Source organism: Colletotrichum truncatum (assembly GCF_014235925.2).
Source record: "Colletotrichum truncatum strain CMES1059 chromosome Unknown Contig_0001, whole genome shotgun sequence".
Taxonomy (NCBI): domain Eukaryota; kingdom Fungi; phylum Ascomycota; class Sordariomycetes; order Glomerellales; family Glomerellaceae; genus Colletotrichum; species Colletotrichum truncatum.
This window is the reverse complement of record NW_027222398.1, coordinates 5,953,909-5,972,857: the sequence shown is the minus strand read 5'-3', so window position 1 is coordinate 5,972,857 and position 18,949 is coordinate 5,953,909. Positions and strand designations below refer to the sequence as shown.

Genomic DNA, 18,949 nt, shown 5'->3' with positions numbered 1-18,949 from the left:
CTCTACGCTTGAAATTCTCCACAAAACCGTCAAGATACTAGCTATTAACTGGTACTGTGGTATTGCGAAATAAAAGCATGCACTTCCATTCCGCCGTCTCTTGGATGCTAAGCCTTGTCTATCCACCATCAACCACTCGAGTCAAAAATAGAAATAGAAAGGGAAAGAAACAAAAAAGGTGTGATTTTACTTAATGATGCTGAGATTGGGGCACGTGCTAGACGAATCCCGTCATCCTGACGCCTTGACCGTCATCAACTGGCCTGGCCTCTCTCTCTCTCTCTCTCTCTCTCTCTCTTATTTTACAATCCCTGAGGAGGCATAAACAAGCTCTCACCTCAGAGCTAGGCGAGACCCCAGGAAACGTGTGAACCATGAACAAAGGAATGAGAATGCCAGCCCAGCCGCAGGCAAAGGCGTTCGGTTCAAGGCCCTTTCGAGCGGCATGCAGCAGACTAGTGGGGCTGGCAACGTGGGGGTTTTCCTCTTGTTGTCGCCCTATTTACGAGCTACGCCGTAGCCAATCTCCTAGCCTATTCAGCTTGCAGAGGAACTTATTGCCTAGGCATGTACCATCCTCTCTGTATGTAGAAGACTCTTGTTGAGCCAGACAAGGCGCCGAGAACCCAAATAACATCCCCCCAGAATCAACAACCACACACCCCCAACTGAACTAAAGAATCGATGGGTGAGGGGGGCGTCTACATCGGTAAAGAAAGTCAAATGGTAGGAAGGAGTAACCCTCGCATTCTGGCTTCGATCCGCCTGCGAACTATGATGTAAGTCAGCTAATGTGCCTGACAGGAACTGCCGTTGGCAAGTACTACCCTTTTACCCTTACCTCAATCACCTTACTTAGCATTCCTACCACACCACTGTCACCTCTCACTTTTCACCTCTCAACACCACATAAACAGAACCGAACCACATCGTGATCGCCCATATGTCACCGAGAATTGCCTGATCATGAGTGCGGCTGGCCACGGCATCGCATCGACCTGCCTTGCTGAACAACATGGGATAATGGTACCCGCCAGCAACGACGCATCCTCTACCCTTTCTCTCAATCGAAAGACACTTGGATTCCACAATAGGATCCTGTGCTCTTCTACGACATTGATGATGACATCGTTCAGACGCTTGTACTATACTTCGTCTTCACTACCCATGCATCTTGGCCAACTCTCTCCCACGCAAGGATGCTCTGCTCACCCCCGCACTTGGACCCCTCTTGGGTGCTTGGGGGCCCTGGAGCCACTCTGAGTTCCCAGCACCCTTCCAACTCCCTCTTTCTTTCTCGATACATTTTTACCTAGCCATCTCAACTCCGTTCTTTTCTGTCGACGTTATTGCGTCAGACCACAGCTTCGGCCATGCCTGTGGCGGCTCCTAAGAAAATAAGAAGAGACAAGAAAAACTTCCGTCACTCTTCCCGTCTCCGAAATTCTGGCCCCGCCCATTACAGCCGATCCCAAACCCTTGTCTAAACCCTTTCTTCTCTGTCCAGTCCTACCATTTGACTGGGTTCAATGGCTCTCGTCAACCTCGGACGCCACGCGAGTGGTTGATGGCCGAACATGGGTTCTCCAGTGGGTTCGTCTGTGCCGCGCTGCTCCTAACGTTGCAGCAACAACAAGCACGATGCCGTGGCCATCAAGCCATGTCGTCCGGGCTTCCCAATAACGACAAACCGACGACTCCTACCAGATGAACAGTGCTACCTAGTCAGACTGTTGGCGCCATAACCCCACGAGAGGGTGCAACCCTTGGCAAGGACAGGGGATCCTATTCTTCTCAGCGCTCGTCCATCCCACTTTGACCATTGCGACTCTGCTCCCGCAATCCGGCCTCTATCTATAGGCACGTGGAGTATTAGACCCTCATTCAGAACTGGATCCTAAGAATTCAACTCTTCAGCAAACGCCTCCACCGCTACCCTGCCAACATTGGAACGGTTCTTCGACAGCCGCTTCTAAGCGTCTCATCATGATGGCTCACGTCCCCCCCATCTTTTGCCATTGCCAACCACTCATGTGCAAACTCTTGATGAAATTCGTGCGGCGTAGTAAAGCACTCTCTAACGCCTCGGAAACCTGACTCGTATGAAGCATAGCTTGACGATACCAAGCCCACGACTCCGCTGTTTTGCCTCGTGACATTCCGACGTCCAACAATGAGTTCCAAGGTTAGACTAGCTTGTGCCAGATACTCGGTCGTCTTACCTGCAGGTAGGGGGGTTGGCAGGCACCTGCATCGTCACCGCGCACACCTATGACAGCATCGCGCACCGTTCGGGATTTCTCACGTACGGATCGGGGGGCGGTTCATAGGTGATTGAGCGCGGCAGATGATGCGTCGAGAGTGGTTGATGTTCTGTTTGGAGCTTTCCGCTGCTCACCATGTTTGCCCGGATGCCCAATCTGGCACCGTCTACGTCGGCGGCGTGGGATGCTCACGGAAGAAGAGTGCTGACATGAGCGATACATGGCCTCCACTTTGCTGGAGACAGGTCACACTCACCGCGTGCTTTGATCCATCATGAGGCCGGGACATCGCCGAGTCCTAAGTTACAACTAACACAAATGAGGCTTTTTTTTCTTCTCTCTCTCTCTTCTCGGTCGTGCGGTGTGTCTCCTCTAAACGGGGCATGCAATCACTGTTTTGCTTCTAATCATCACATCTTCCTTAAAGTCCCGACAAATCTCTTTTGACCGTTATCTATGCGGATCGGATCGTATCCGTTGAGTGATCCACAGATAGGGAAATCAGACGGTTTTGTCGTTATCTCAAGCTATGACTATTGCCCATCAATAGCTCTATTGCTAGCTTGAAGGGCTAATTGATTGTCCTACTAATACTTGTTTTCTCCTGCACTTCTAGCCCACACAGTCTAACCGGTCAAGATTTCCGTTTGCAGATTGGCTTTATTCCCAATGTACCCCGCAAATGGGCCGTTCCCTGCATACAGTAGCAGGACAATGCAGCAAAGCGAAGGAGGGGTTGGTTACGAGCCTTTGGCCCATCGTCTCGCGCATTCTGCTGTTCCTACGGCAATGTAACTCTTTTGACGACGTATCGCAACCGTCCCACTGGCTGATGCAAGTTCATGCATGCCATGGACGCTGTCCATGAGCAGAATTTAAGAAAAAACCCCCGCGGTTAGTCCGCTTGCCGCAGTAACCGACATGATCAACCCGAACCCCTGTCACCCCCCGACTCGCTGCTGCTGCTGTTGCTACTGTCAAGCGACGTATACATCAATTTTTGTTGCGTCGTGCATGCAGTACCGATAGCCAAGGGGGAAATGCATTACGGCGTCGCCGTTGTTTTCTCAGACACGGCCTGCCCGGGCCCCAACAGCGGCTACTCGTGTCTTGACATGTCTTGTAGTTACCATGCCCAGTTGCCTGGCTGCATCGGTGTCATTGCCGCTTCAAGGAGTTCGCCTGCGCCGTCCCTGCCGTGCTTGTCTCTCCGTTGTGAATCCTGTCTTCACCCGGCCTATCCGCCGTCTCCAGTGTTCTTGCTGTTGTCATTGTGGTATCCAAAAATCGCCACTGCGGTAGGGGCGGACGTAGAACATGGAACAAGAATGACGGTGATGATGAAGACCAGATATGTATGCCAAGCCGGAAAAAAAAACCTGCGCCAGTTCTATCTCTTGATGCCCACGACAACCATGTTGCGAGGGCTCAGCCCGTAGTCAAACACCGTCTCGACCCACGCGTCCCGGACGACGTCGTCGTGCTCCTTGAGGAACAACCAGCGGTCCGTGACGATGAGTGACTCCACGACGCACGCGCTGAAGGCCATCAGGCTCCATACGGCCGCGACCTCCTTCTTGCGCGAGAGGTACTCCTCCTCGTACCGCGAGATCTCCTCGTCCGAAATGTCCGTCATCTTCTCCTTGATGATGGCGCTGTACTGCCCGTACTCGCGATTCGTAGTAAGCTTCGTCACGGCGCCGCGCACGTAGTCCTTCAGGGACTTGTAGCACGCCTTACGGAGGGACCCGATGATGACCGGGTTCGTGCTCATGTTGAACGGCGTCTCTGGGGTGGTTTCGCCTTCGGCGGCATCTGGGTCGCGGTGGTACACCTTTGAAATGATGCCCTTGTCGAGGAAGATCTTTTGCAGCACGGCGCGGAACAAGTGTCTCGTGAAGAAGTCGTCGCTCTCGGCCTGGTTCCAGTTCTGCGGGGCCTGGCACGCCATCATGCGCGCCGTGATGTTCATGCGAATGCCGTGACCGTCGTACGTCGCCAGCCTCTCGCTGAGCGGGAATCCCTCCGGGTCGTACCGCGATGACTCCCTGACCACGCGGCCGTTGAGCGCCTGCAGGCTAGGCCGCGCGTACGTGTACTTGTATGTCGGCGGGCCGAGCTTCTCCGTCAGCAGATTATAGCAGCACCCGACGATGGCGACCGAGTGGATCGCCGGGTTCATAATGAGCGAGCGGATGCCGTAATGCGAGAGATTACCGCAGGAGTGGATCGACACGGCCATCATCTTGAGTCCCTCCTTGGCCGCCTCCGCCTCCTCGGGCAGCACCTCCTTCTCGATGCGCCCAATGACCTCTGTCAGGTCGCCGCTCTCCAGCCTGCCGACGACGTACGACACGGAACCCTTGCCGAGCGCGCGGTTGTACTGCGGCTCGAGCTCCTTGAGGGGGCGGAAATCAAAGTCCTCGACGGCGTCCGTGGACGGCTTGGCCGTCTTCTTGACGTTGATCTCCGTGCCGAACTTGTCGGCCTGCATCTGCTGCCACAGCTTCTTGTTGCGCATGACGACCTCCTTGCTCGCGAGGCCCGAGAGCACGTCCAGGCCCTTTGCGCCGTCAATGTTGTGCTCGCGGCCCTCGACGGCCACGACGTGCCTGTTGTAGGGGGGAAGCGCGAGCGTGCGGCCGAGGTAATTCTGCCCGCTGCCGAAATCGACAAAGTGCGTCGTCTCCTTGCCCCAGCGCTCCGAGATGGCGCCCGCCAGCGAGTCGACGTACCGGGCAAAGTGCGCCACCTCGTGCACCTTTTTGGGTTTCATGCCGACGGCCACGGAGCGGGACAGCTTGGGGGGCGGTTTGGTCTCCGACTGCGACGGCTCGAAGGAGCGCCGGAGCGAGAGCCGGCGGATGTCGCGGACGTACTTGAGGAAACTCTCGGGCGGCGCCGGGTCCATCTCGGGGAGGTCGTCCAGGTCGTCGCGCATGAGAAGGTCGAGCAGGCGCACCGTGTCGTAGGAGAGAAGGAAAGGCTGCCATTCCTGCGGGAGGACCTGGTTGAAGAGGCCCGGGGAGTTTGTGAAGAAGTCGAGGACGTGGACGCCGCCGCAGAGGATCTGGAAGAGGTCTGTCTGCGTGACGAACTCGAGGAGCGCAGAGACGTAGGCTTCTGCCGTTGGGTACTCGTCTGAGTATGGGAGGGGCTTTTCTGGTATCATTGTGACTTTTGTGACTTTTGTCTGTCGGGTTTGGAAGAATGAACTGTTTCTTTTCTTTTTTTTTTTTTTTTTCCACCTCTTTTTTTTTTGGTGTCTTTCTTATGAGTATCCCGCCTTTGACCCTTGACCCTTTCCAGCCCGGTTATGTGTCTCGAATTGTGAGACTGGGCTTCAGTGAGTGACTGATGAGTGAATGTGTGTGTGGGTGAGTGAGAGAGTATGTGTGAGTGAAAATGAATGCATCCATCCCACTTACATAAAAATAACCCCTCTGGATGGAATTTTTCTCGGTGAAGGAGGGGTCGTCTTCGGTGAAGGAAGACCAGGGTTAGCGCTCCCGTTCCGAGGAATTCCCGGGCCCCGTCCGTCACTCTCCCCCCCCAAAGTACCTTGCCCCAGAAGGTACTCCGTACCAGCGAGTGGACACCTAAAAGGGGCCCAGACGGGGGCCCGGGAAGCTCTTACCACGGCGACCGCCGCCGCCGCTGGCTGGCCGCAGCACAGGCACAGGACAGACAGGCGCGCAAACGTCATCCCAGCCGCGGTAACCCAAAGGGTAAATTGACTACAGATCACCCTCCGCCCATCCTCTGCCACTCCATCAATTGGACACCACCCCCATCAACAACCCTTGTCCCGACCGGCGCATCGCTTGCACTTAAACATAGGGAACAAACCAATGCGTCCACGGATGCGACTTTCGATACCCTCGTCGCCAGGATGATGTCCTCCGCCAACGAGGAGGATCCATTCCTCCAAGTCCAGCAGTAAGCTTCCCCGTCAACCTACAGCTACCTAGCTAGCTAGCTAGAGCTTGCTTGCTTGCTTGCTTGCTTGCTTGCTTGCTTCTCCTACGTGAAACGTCAAGATCACTAACAAATCACCGCAGAGATGTCCTCGCCCAGCTGGAATCCACCAGACCCCTCTTCACCTCGTACGTCCGCATCCGCTCCCTCTCCACCTCCGCCACGTCCCCCGAACTCGCCTCCGCCCGCTCCGACCTCGAAACCGCACTGGCCGCGTTGGCCGAGGACCTCGCGGACCTCGTCGAGTCCGTCAAGGCCGTCGAGTCGGACCCGTCCGCCTTTGGTCTCTCGTCGTCCGAAATCACCAGGCGCAAGCGTCTGGTCCAGGACGTCGGCGGCGAGGTGGAGGACATGCGCGAGGAGCTCGCCAAGAAGCTCGGCGACACCTCCACGGCCAAGGGCAACTCGGACCTGCCGGACCCCAACTCCTTCGCGATACCCGACGGCGACGGCGGCGGCGCGGATTACCAGGCCGAGTTCGAGCAGCAGCAGCAGCTCGAGATGATGCGCGAGCAGGACACGCACCTCGACGGCGTCTTCCGTACCGTGGGCAACCTGCGCAGGCAGGCGGACGACATGGGCCGCGAGCTGGAGGAGCAGCGCGAGATGCTCGAGGTCGTCGATAGCGTCGCCGACCGCGTCGGCGGCCGTCTGCAGACCGGCGTGCAAAAGTTGCAGTACGTCATGCGCCGCAACGAGGATCGGCTTAGTAGTTGCTGTATCGCTGTGCTCATTTTCGTGCTCATCTTGTTGTTGGTATTGCTATTGTTGTTGTAGACGATGATGTGGGATGTCGAGCCCCCCCCTTTTTTTTCGGATTTCATGGGCGATGGAATGAAATAAATAAAAGAAAGAATGGGAACTGTGTTATTCATGAAGGGGTTATGGAGTTTTTATTTTTAGTTTTTTTTTTTGTTCATGGAGCGATGGATTTGGTTATCCTCTTTCAGCTTTTTTTTATTTTTTTAATACAAGATTCATCAGTCTTAACTGCCTGGGAGGTCTTGATTTCAGGATTCGGTACATCGTCGCATCCAACGAACGATTTACGCTGTTCTAACGTAGTCAAGACTAATAATAATGTCGGTTCTTTCTGGCCCCCCCCCCCCCCCCCCCCCCCTTCTCCTGCTTATAACCGCGCCCCATGCATAAACCGGATTCCGACCCGAGTCTCTCTCTCTCTCTCGCCCTGTTTTGTATTGTATATTGTGTCTTGCCCATGTGTGAATCTCCAGAAACGCCAGAGTGGATGTTTTGCCGTTCCCTCCTTTTTTTTCCCCATATTGGGAAACCGGCCATCCTTTGATTTTCAAAGTTTGTGTACAAGAATTTATTCTCTCTTTCCTTCCCCTCCTCCCCCATTAAACTCAACCCCCTTGTGCTTTTATGACAACTCTAAACCAGAATCTCTCCTCATGACATCGGCAAGAACCTGCAGGGCCTGGGCGGCCGTGGCGCCCGCTGGAGCCTTTTGGGGAAACTCCACGAGAGCCATGCGCAGGGCCGCGATGGCGGCGTTGCCGTAAAAGTTGATGAACCGCTGCTGGTGACCGTCAATCATGGACTTAAGCACAATGTACTGCGTATTGGAGATGAGCCCCGGCGGCGAATTGACAATCTGCGCCATGGCCTTCCAGTAGTTGGTCGGCGGGTACGGGTTCGTCTTGGAAGCTTTGCTGAAGTCGCGCAGCGCGACGGCCGCGAACCCGGCGCCCAGACCCGTCATCCTGTCGTTGTGCGCCTGCTCGGGAATCCAGTTGCCGTCCTCCTTCTTCCACCCGATGGCCTGCCGGCCCGCCTGAGTCTTGTCGTTGCCCTTAGAGCCAAACAGGACGGGGCAGGCGACGCGGAACTTTGCAATCAGGATATCGATCAGGGAGACGCCGCGCCAGTGGTAATCCTTGTTGGAGAAGATCTGGGCCGTGACGATGCCGACCGGCTCGGCGGATTTCGGGTTCGCTCCACCCTCGTTGGCGAACTGCCCTATGATTGCCTTTGAGAGGATGTTGAGGAGGTAGATGAACAGAGCCGGCAGCTGCGCGCCGTTGTGCACAGCCCCCTCGACAGGCTCCCTATTTTGCTCAACGTATGCACTGACGTCTATCAACGGCGACTGTATCCTTCCGTCGAGCGATTCGCGCAGAGTGGTGTTGATCGTGTTCATCTGTCATGATATCAGTATCTTGGCAGGGATGCGCGCAACAAGGTGCTTACAGGTGTGACGTTTGCCCCCTTGCCAGCAGTCAGCTGCCCAATCGACTTTCTTATCTGCCGGCGCATGTCGCCCAGCTTGCCCTTCAATGGAGATCCGGGTTGTTTCGATAGGGTCTCGACATCTTTCCTCAACTTCTTCAGGGCTTGATGTATCTCGGCATATCGGTCGGTGGCTGGCAGGGCCGCAGCGGCGCCCGCGGGGGCGGCTGGTTGGGCAACAATCTTTGTCGGCGGCACAGGTTCCGCGGCGGGTTTCGTTAGGAATCCATTAGCCTGAGGCGCTGAAGCAGTTGGCTCTTTAACAACTGCTGGTGTGGTTTGTGTTGGTGCCTTTGCGGTTTCAAGAGCTGGCGCCGGAGCACTTGTCAAGGGAGTCGGCTGCGAACTTGTAGCCGCCGGGGCGGTGGCCTCCGCCTTCGTTTCCTGTCCGGTTGTGCCATTGACATGCGGTTCCTGTTTCTTCTCCGGTGCCGGTTGGGGCTTTGGCGGTTCAGGCTCGGGCTCGGGGGGCAATTGAGGGATCTGCTTTGCCTTGAGCTCTCTAAGCCTCTCTTGCTCAGCGCGGACAGCAGCCTCGGCCTTGAGGCGCTCCTCTTCTTCCTTTTGCAGTTGTGCTATCCTACGCTGCTCGGCCTCTAATCTTTGTTTCTCCTCTTGCAATTGGTGCACCTCATAGACTCTCAGAGCGGCGAGACGCACGCGCTCATGCTCCAGCTGGGCGGCGGCGAGGGCATCGCGATGGCTCAGCTCCGAGTTGCGATTCTCGGCCAAAAAGTCTGTGACGAAACCACGCTCAGGACTTTGCTTCGCAACAAAATCCTTACTGTGGCTCCTCCGTGAGGGCGAGGAATGCGCCATGGTTGGATGCGCAGATAGGTGCCAGTCGTTGCTGGATGTGGCTGGGCCTACGGCACCGGGCGGTGGGGTGGATACGCGTGGGATGCAATATCACGGCGGCAACCGAAGAAAATAAAATAAAAATAAAAGCCAATTGAGGTAGAAAAAAATGAGTGACGTCCGCCGTAGCCGGTCAGGGGGGGGCGGTTGACAAGGCTATCGGGTGGTCTTTGGGTAGTCCAGACGAGGCTGTGCTTATTCACGGTTAAAGCCCTTTTTGGGTGGGAATGGGAGGGGGGCGGCTGCCAGGTGGTGTGTCTGTGTCGTCAATTGGACAAGTTTGACAAGGTCGAGACTGTCGAGTTCAGGTTGGGCACTGAGCAGGTGTGGAGCATGGGAAAAATAATACGATGTATCAGGCGTGCTTTGATGATGTCCAAAGGTGGAAAAATGTTACCGTTCGCGGCGACTTGGGGCTCCTTGGGGACGCTGGAAGCGACGACCCCTGCTGCACTGTTACCCTGGACCCGAGGTGCTGCGTGTGCTGCTCGCAGCTTGTCTCTTCCCATGGGGGAAGAAAGGGGGGGGGAGGGAACGGATAAAAAAAAATACATAAAGAAGTGAGGAAAAAAAAAAAAAAAAAAAAAAGAGGTATGCGACGTCGCCGTGGTTGCAGCACATGTGGATGCGACAGCAGCGTATTGAGCCTATAGTGGCTCTGGGCTCAAACAGTTTCCAGTATAGCGTCCCCGCTGGTTGGTCGGACCGCAGATGGGCCCCTCCGTCCATTTGATGTGAATGCTGAAAGGCCTCGAAGGTTTGCTATGCAGTATGAGAACCCTTTAGCTGCCAGAATTGCTGCTGCCTTTCCACACCCATGAGACTGTGACAGTATGGGCAGTGTGTAGCGTGTCTGAGAGAGTGAGAGAGAGAGGTATGGGGGCGCACCATGGAGTATCATACTCCCGCTCTGTGTGAGTTATTGCCAGGGCCTCGGAGCCGATGCAGGTTTCCAAAGTGACGTGCACAACAAAAGTTTGATTTTGTCGTGTCTCGCCTTGCTTGACCCTGCTTTTTGGCCATGACAAATGACAAAAGCGTCTGTCTACTGCATGCTATGTCATGGCCAACCAGCATAATCAGAGAGTGACAGCACAGATAGACAACGATGGCCTGAGTGCGCGACGGGAGGGATCTCCAACTTTGGGGGTCCCATTGGAAGGTGTGATGCCGCTACGGAGCTGAGCTGAGCAGAACAAGTTCCGAGAGGTACTATGTAATAATAGTACGTAGGTGGTCTCCACCGCGGTGCTGGGGAGGGGAGATCGTCAATCAATGTATCGTCTTCCCTGAACAGAACTGAAGCTGTGCCCAGGAGGAGCTTTCTCGATGGTCACGCGGCTTCAACAGTTCGTTGTTCATGACGGTTGCCCTGGGGGCGGACAGGCAGGCTATTGAGTTCCAGTGCCGAAAAAGAAGAGGTGTCCGGTTTACGTATCCATCTTGGAAACATACTACCAGGTATTTTGTCGTCCCCGTCTTCGTCTTGAGCCCTGCATCTAGCCCCCGTATCCTGTCTGCAGCAGGTGTCCAGAGAAAAGACGGGACGCCAAGGTACCTAGCAGGTAGTAGCCGCCGCCGGCGCTGGTCTGTCTCGTAAGAGTACTTCGCCGGGACTTGGCAAGTGTTCCTGCCATGCACTCGGCTGGTGCCATTTGTGCCAAAGCACTGGGCATGTGGTGCGTGTGAGGGCGCTGTAGCAGGAGACGTTAGGGGCAATGCACCACGACAAGGTACTGATCACCCAAGTACCCGAGGTACCTCCCTCGAACCCGGGAGCCCTGACCTGGTCTTTTCTCTGGCGTGCGGCGTGGGCTCTTCCCCACTTCCGTCGAACTTGACTGGAGACCTGACTGAGTGCTGACCTCAACCCCAAGTCAGGCAAGGTACATGTCTGTTTGCCCTGCTTGTCTAGCGTGCCGGGGGGTGGCCAAAGGTACCTCCTACCTACCTAGCTTCCTAGTGCTAAATACTTGACTACTGTACCTTACCTGGACCTCCCCTCTGCTCTCTCTGTCTCTGTGTCTCTGTGTGTCCGCCACTGACTACTGCAGTGCCTTTGTATGTACTGACGATGATACCAAGAGCTCTAACCACTACGTAAGTCATTCAGTCAATCCCAAGGCTCTCTCTGTCTGAGATGAGGAATGCGGCAACCACCGCACCCATGACTACCAAAACCAGCTCCCTGGCTCGCGCTCTCTCTTTCTCTCCCTCTCGCTATGTATCTCTGACTCTCATTGTCTTCTCCCCGTCTACGGAAATGCAGAGGTACCTTCCCCCGGGCCCGTGGTAAGGAATCTTCTATGCACTCAGTAAAGGTAGGTTTAAAAAAAGAAGGATGGCTTACCTCACAATTGCCCTGTGCCCGCTATGCCTTACTACGCTCTTCCTCCCACTGACGGGTGACCTGGCCAAGGTACCTTTTACCTTACTTGCCCACCTGGGGGGTACTGCTCCTGCCTGTCCCCTCCTCCTCCACCGTCGCCGTAGTGTCCTGTCCTTGCTCCTCCTCCTCCTTCTCTCCACTCCACACCCCCCCGACCCGACTCGCCTTTCGCAACAAACCCCCCCGTCAGTCTCTCTCGACCACAGAGGACATTCCCATCCTGCCTCGTCTTCTCTTCACGTCTGTCTGCCTCACCCGTTTTTTCCACCTCAACCATCACTTCGCACACTCCTTGCGAGTTCCTTTCCCTTCAATCTCTCTCTCGTCTCGCCGACAATCACCCTCCCCCTCCATCTCCCCTCCTCAATCATCTCCAACCCAATCCGATCTCTCTCAGGTCCATCAGACAAGCCAAAAAAACAACTTACCCTCCTTGAATCACTACGCACTACGCCCACAATCCAAGACCGAGACCAAAACCACATCCATCCCAGTTCTCCACTGTCTTTAGTCCGCAAATACATACGTCAATACGTGCCACATCATCCCACACAGCTCACGGCATCGACGCCAACGATCAGAACCACAATCATCCATCCGACGCTGCCTTCCTGCCCATCCAATCCATCCGTATCCGACGCACTCGACGTGCAGTACAACAAACACCCATCAATCTTTTCATCTGTCTGACTGCTCGTCATGGAGCAGCAGCAGCAGCAGCCCCAGCAGCCCCAGCAGCAGCCGCCTGCTGGCGGCGTCCCAGGCCCTGCCGGCCGCCGGCTTCACATTGCGCACAGGAGAAGCCCCTCCGAGCTGACTCCGTTGATGAGCATGTTTGCCAACCCGGGCAGTAAGTCCCAATCCCGACTGAACCTTTCCCTTCTCCTATTTACTTGCATCTACCCTCGAGCCTCGAGCTTTGAGCTTTGAGCTTCGAGCTTTGAGCTTCGAGCTTACCCTTCATCTCCTCTTGTCATTGCCACACGTCGTGCTTCTTCTATCATCGTCATCATGTTGACAATATATCTCCTCCGCAGTGGAACAGCTAGCCATCCAGCAGCAGATCGAGCTGTTGCAGCAACAGCAGCAACAGATCCAAGCTACTCAGCAACAATACATGAATATGGGAATGATGCCCCCCACGCAACAGCTCGGCCCAGGTGGTGCTTTCAACCCCCTGCAGCCGGGATTGGCGCCGCAGGGCGCCTTCCAGTTCCCTCAACAGCTTCCGCAGCAGAATGTATCCTTGGGCGGTCCTCCGACTCAGCCCATGTCACATCGCCGTAATCAGTCGGCACTTCCCAACATGGGAATGGGACCCCCTCCCGCTCCCTCCTCAGGTGCTTCCGGCTCAAACTATAACAATGACGCTCCCGGTGGCGCCCCCGGCGGGAGAGAAAACGCTGGTGGTCGCGGAGGCCGAGGCGGTGGTGCCGGAGGTGGCCACCAGAGGCGCCATTCCCTGGCTCTTGCCGATGCGAAGAAGGCGGCTGAAATTGCCCAGCAGAAGCGCACAACGTCGGGTTTCCAGTTCCCTGGTCCCGGCGCCTCTGGCGATGCTACTGAGGGCGGTTCAGCCCCCGCCCCCGCTCCGACCCAACCTGAGGCCCCGATTGCTCAGGGTACCAGCGCCGGTCGTGGACGCGGAGGACATGGCCGCAGCCAGAGCATGGCTGTCAACGGCCGTGGCGGCGGCGGCCTAGGTGGTCGTGGTGGCTTCTCCGGCGATAACCAGAACGACTTTGGACGTCGGGGCAGCGCCGGCGGCCACGCCCGCACCGGCTCTCGCAACTTTGACGGTAACTGGCGCAACCAGGGCGGCAACCAAGGTCAGGATCAGGGTGGCTTCCAGCCGGGTCATCGCAATCGTGGTTCCATCAGCCAGCAGTCCATCTCCGGCATTGGCGCGTTCCAGTACCCTGGTCAGCCTCAGCTTATGCAGATCCCCGGCCAGATGCTCCCCATGCAAATGTACCCCGGTCAGCAGCTCAACCCCATGCAGATCCAGCAGCTCCAGGCTCTGCAAGCCCAGATGAACGGCCAACAGTTTGTTGGTCTTCAGGGCGGCCAACACGGCGGCCAGCTTGGTGGAAACCAGCAGCAGCAGCAGCAGCGAAAGACTCTCTTTACCCCTTACCTTCCCCAGGCTACTCTTCCCGCTCTTCTCGGCGACGGACAGCTCGTGTCTGGTATTCTTCGCGTGAACAAGAAGAACCGTAGCGATGCTTACGTCTCTACCCAGGACGGCTTGCTCGATGCTGATATCTTTATTTGCGGTAGCAAGGATCGCAACCGTGCCCTTGAGGGTGACTTGGTCGCTGTCGAGCTGCTCGACGTCGACGAGGTCTGGTCGCAGAAGCGCGAGAAGGAAGAGAAGAAGAAGCGCAAGGACATCACCGATACCCGCTCCGGATCCACCAACGGGCAGAACCAGTCGTCCAACAACAATGACGACAACACTCAGCAGGAGGGTGGCATCCGTCGCCGCGGCAGTTTGCGTCAGCGTCCTACTCAGAAGAAGAACGACGACGTCGAAGTTGAAGGCCAGAGCCTTCTCCTTGTCGAGGAGGAGGAGATCAACGATGAGGCCAAGCCCCTGTATGCTGGACACATCGTGGCCGTCATTGAGCGTGTTGCTGGTCAGATGTTCTCTGGTACCCTCGGCTTGCTTCGTCCCAGCAGCCAGGCTACCAAGGAGAAGCAGGAGGCCGAGAGAGCCGCCAGAGACGGTGGCAACTCTCGTCACCAGGACAACCGCTCCCAGGAGAAGCCCAAGATCGTCTGGTTCAAGCCTACCGACAAGCGCGTGCCCCTCATTGCCATTCCTACGGAACAGGCTCCCCGCGACTTCGTCGAAAAGCACCAGGACTATGCGGACCGCATTTTCGTGGCTTGCATAAAGCGCTGGCCGATTACTTCTCTGCATCCTTTCGGTACCCTTGTCGAGCAGCTCGGCCGTATGGGCGACCTTAAGGTGGAGACCGACGCCCTGCTCCGCGACAACAACTTCTCCTCCGACGAGTTTTCCGAGGCCGTTCTGCGCAGCGTTGGCCTGCAAGACTGGTCTCTCGCTAAGGAAGATGAGACGGCTCTCGCTGCCCGTCGTGACTTCCGCGACGAGAAGGTCGTTACGCTCGACCTCGACGGTTCGCCTGAGCTCGCCAACGCCATCCACATCAAGACTCAGCCCGATGGCAAGATTGACATCGGCATTCACATTCCTGACGTCACTCACTTTGTCAAGCCCAACTCGCTTGTTGACCGTGAGGCCAAGAAGCGCGGCACCGCCGTCCACCTCGTCAATCGCACGTGCGCCCTGCTTCCTCCCAAGATCTTTGGTGAGGTCTGCTCTCTGACTCCTGGCGAGGAGCGCCTCGCTGTCAGTGTGCTCTTCCGCGTCAACCCCCACAACGGCTCTGTTGCCGAGGGCGACGCTTGGGTTGGCAAGAGTATCATTAAGAGCACTGCTAAGATCACGATTGATGAGATTGATGCTGCCCTGAACGGCCAGGCCGACTGGAAGCATGAGTCTATTCAGCTCAAGGATATCCAAATCCTCAACGTAAGTGCCCCTGGACGCAAACCTTTTAAATGAAATAAGTTATACTAATACACAGCAGGCTGTCGCTCAAAAGTTTACCGAGGCCCGTCTCGGCGCTGGTGGCGAGCCCATCGCTCCTCTCAGACTCATGCAGCAGCTTGACGACGAAAACATCCCCATCAAGCACAACATCTTTGACTCGACCCCCGGTACCGAGCTTGTCGAGGAGCTCATGCACAAGGCCAACACTTTTGTTGCCCAGCGCCTGATTCAAGCCCTCCCTGAGAAGGCTCTGCTGCGCCGCCAAGGCCCGCCCAACGCTCGCCGCCTGCAGACCTTTTCTGAGCGCATGAATGCGATTGGCTACGAGGTCGAGATCTCTGGTAGCGGCAGCCTTCACAACAGCCTGTTCAAGGTTGACGATGCGGATGTCCGCAAGGGAATGGAGACTCTTGTTCTGAAGTCCATGCAGCGCGCCAAGTACTTCATTGCCGGCAAGACGGCCAAGCAGTTGTGGCCTCACTTTGCTCTTAACCTGCCCCTTTACACTCATTTCACCAGCCCCACCCGGCGCTACGCTGACATCATCGTCCACCGACAACTCGAGGCTGCCCTGTCTGAGGGTAAGATTGAGTACACGGAGGACCTCGAGAACCTCGTCAAAACAATTGAGGCTTGCAACACGAAGAAGGACTCGGCTCAGAATGCCCAGGAGCAGAGCATCCACATTGAGTCATGCCGCAAGATGGACAAGAAGAGACAGGAGGTCAACGGCGACCTCATCACGGAGGGTATTGTCCTCTGTGTCTACGAGTCTGCATTTGACGTTCTCATCCCCGAATGGGGCTTCGAGAAGCGTGTGCACTGCGATCAGTTGCCTCTCAAGAAGGCCGAGTTCAGAAAGGAGAAGAGAGTGCTTGAACTTTACTGGGAGAAGGGCGTGCCAAGCTCTGCCTACGTACCTGAGGATGAGCGCCCGAAGGCCGCCGCGTCTGTCAGGAACGCCAACGCCTTGGCCGCTGCCCGTCAAGCTGAAGAGGCTGATCGTGCCAGGAAGGAGAGAGAAGAGGCTGCTCGCAAGCAGACGGAGACGGGTACCATCTCCACCGACGACGTCGACGCGCTCTTTGATGATGATGACGACAACGCTTCGGATGTTACCGAGGCCATGGCCGGTGCTTCGCTGGCCGAGAGGCCTACGCAGAGCGTTCCCGGCTCGCCGATCCGATCCGACGCCAAGCCTCTGCAGCGCACCAGGTCCGACTCGAAGGTGCCTGCACCCGAGGCTCCGGAGACCCGCCTGTCCAACAAGGAGAAGTACCTCAAGCTCTTCAAGCTGCGTGAGGAGGGCGGCGAGTACATCCAAGACGTCACAGAGATGACCAGGGTTCCCGTGATTCTCAAGACGGATCTTTCCAAGAGCCCACCGTAAGTTGACACGTATCACACATGAGGTTGAATAATTGCTAACACGCTGCAGTTGCTTGACCATCCGGTCTTTGAACCCCTATGCTCTGTAAAACGGTATCTCGACATGTAGCGCCCCATAACGGGCACCCAGAAATGGTCACCGCCCAAAGGGGGCAGCAGGGCAGATTGTACGCCCTGTGAAAGGAAAAGGTATTTTGAGTGGTGTAGAAAAGTTTGGGTGAGAGATGGGACGATACACGGTGAGGACTGGAGTAATTGAAGTATATCTTCGTCCCTGGATGAGTCACTTTAGCACAAATGTCGGAAGTTGAGGGAGAAAGGCGGAGGATCAAATAGTAGAGAATAGCGCCCATCAGTTAGCAAAATGGAACATCCAATTACACGCATTGGACGCGCAATACGATTTGCCTTTGCGGAGGGGATCGATCACCCAGGTGCGGAGCAGGCGTTACACTGAAGTGATTTTGGCGGCGTCTGGGAGAAGCCGCACGCTAGCTTTTACTTTTTTTTTTTTTTTTTCCGCCATGGCGGCAAGGCAATACCTTGCGCATGTTGCACAGTCAGCGAGCTAGGCTCATAGTCGTGGGTCAAGGGGGGACAAGACGGGCTGGTTTCAGTTTGTCGTGGTTGACAAGAGAGCCGGTTTGGAAAAGTTGACGTGATGGCTTGTGGTCCGGGATGGAAAGGGGGGTTGGGTTGGGTTGTGTGAGAGGTGGGTCGGAGAGACGGGCCCGAGAGAAGGGAGGGAGGGGGGGGGGGGGGGGGGGGGGGGGGGGGAGGGGAGCAAGTCTAATACTTTACTACTACAACCCACAAGAGCTGCGGCTTGTGGACCGGGGGGGGGGCCGAAAAAAAGAAGAGGAAGAAGACGCAGAAGCAGCGGAAGAAGGAAGATAAGACTCGTGGAGAAAAGGAAGGGGGGAGAAGGAAAAAAAAAAAAAGGAAAAGAGGATCTTCAGTTGCAGTTAAGAGGAGCCCCCCCCCCCCCCCCCCCCCCCCCCCCTCTCCTTTGAACATGTAGTGAGATTCCAGCTTCGTTCTCCTCTTATTTGAAGGGTGGGTAGGTAGTCACGTAGTATGTAAGTGCAGTGTAGTAAAGACGGGGGATCTGCAACGAGTCCAAAGTTCAGATTACATGATGTTCAGTAAGATCTACGCGGCGATCACCCAGGGACGGCTGTGTAGGCGTGTTGTTGAATGCTTGTTGCTTGTCTTTTTTATTTTTATTTTATTTTATCTTCTTCTTTTTTTATATTTGTTTTTTATATTCATTTATTTCGACCCGTGGAGAGAGAGGAGCAGACTCCGGTATGATCGTCGTCCCTTCTACTTCTCATGTAGATAGACTACCGCGGGAGATCGTAGCTTCTTTTTATTATTATTATTGGCCCATGTGTCTTCCATTAATAGATGAGAGTAGAAAATAATCACTTGTTTGTCGACGCGGATCAACATCACGTCAAATTCCTTTCTTCTGCATGGACTACTAGATCTTGGTATACTAGGGTTAGTCGCACTTTCTTCCTCGGATAAAACGGTTCCCCTTCGCTGAAGATGTTCCCGGGGCGAAGGCATGATGTTGACCACGAGGTTACGACACCGAGACAGTCGGAAGACTTGGGGGGGGGGGGGGGCTGATGGCTTCATTTTCGCTTCCTTCCGGGCGGGTCGAATGAAGCGTGGCAGCAAAACTGCGGGGGCAGGAAAAAAGCAAATGGAAAACAAATTGTTTCCAGTAGCCGAACGGGATGTTCCAAATACCCGGAGACAAAGATAATACGTGTAAGCGGGCGGCGCGGGCGTTGAGAGACAACCGCTCAAGGGAGGAAATCCGGATGTAAAATGTGTGGTGGTGTGAGGAGACAGGAAACGGCTGGTGGGGGTCGCGGTTGTGTCAGGCGCACGAGAGCAACGACGTCGGAGTCATGATGTCGTAGCAAGCTTGGACTGAGATGGGGACGGGGTTGATCACCTTATGAGACACACACTGGTTCGCGAAGCAGGGTCTGGCTTGCGAAAGGGGCGGCTTTCGGGACTTTTTTGTTTGGTGGGATGGGATGGGGCCTGAAGAGCGTGGCAAGCTTGGCCTTCCCACACGACTCGGGTCACGGGTAGACGGAATGGACGCTTGCTTAAAGTTGAGACCAAGACATTTTCAAGCCGAGCATGAGCGTGGCTGACTCTGTTGTAGGGCGTCTGGGACATTCCAGGCGCAACGGTCAAGATTTTTTTTTT

General features: G+C 55.7%; 4 protein-coding genes across 4 annotated transcripts; 2 read left to right on the top strand and 2 right to left on the bottom strand.

Moving 5' to 3' along the window:
• Positions 1 to 3,654: 3,654 nt before the first annotated feature.
• CTRU02_201662 (uncharacterized protein) lies at positions 3,655 to 5,436 on the bottom strand (the record flags this gene model as incomplete). Its single annotated transcript, XM_036729134.1, has 1 exon — positions 3,655 to 5,436. One exon carries the CDS (start codon positions 5,434 to 5,436, stop codon positions 3,655 to 3,657), a length of 1,782 nt encoding a protein of 593 aa, XP_036579285.1.
• A 720-nt stretch (positions 5,437 to 6,156) lies between these two features.
• CTRU02_201661 (SNARE domain-containing protein) lies at positions 6,157 to 7,019 on the top strand (the record flags this gene model as incomplete). The annotated part of the gene is made up of 2 exons (XM_036729133.1): positions 6,157 to 6,203; positions 6,326 to 7,019. 2 exons carry the CDS (start codon positions 6,157 to 6,159, stop codon positions 7,017 to 7,019), a joined length of 741 nt encoding a protein of 246 aa, XP_036579284.1.
• A 607-nt stretch (positions 7,020 to 7,626) lies between these two features.
• CTRU02_201660 (GLE1-like protein) lies at positions 7,627 to 9,314 on the bottom strand (the record flags this gene model as incomplete). The annotated part of the gene is made up of 2 exons (XM_036729132.1): positions 7,627 to 8,406; positions 8,457 to 9,314. 2 exons carry the CDS (start codon positions 9,312 to 9,314, stop codon positions 7,627 to 7,629), a joined length of 1,638 nt encoding a protein of 545 aa, XP_036579283.1.
• Positions 9,315 to 12,441: 3,127 nt separating this feature from the next.
• Positions 12,442 to 16,803, top strand: CTRU02_201659 (cell wall biogenesis protein phosphatase; the record flags this gene model as incomplete). The annotated part of the gene is made up of 4 exons (XM_036729131.1): positions 12,442 to 12,592; positions 12,780 to 15,304; positions 15,363 to 16,711; positions 16,764 to 16,803. 4 exons carry the CDS (start codon positions 12,442 to 12,444, stop codon positions 16,801 to 16,803), a joined length of 4,065 nt encoding a protein of 1,354 aa, XP_036579282.1.
• Between the last annotated feature and the right edge of the window lie 2,146 nt (positions 16,804 to 18,949).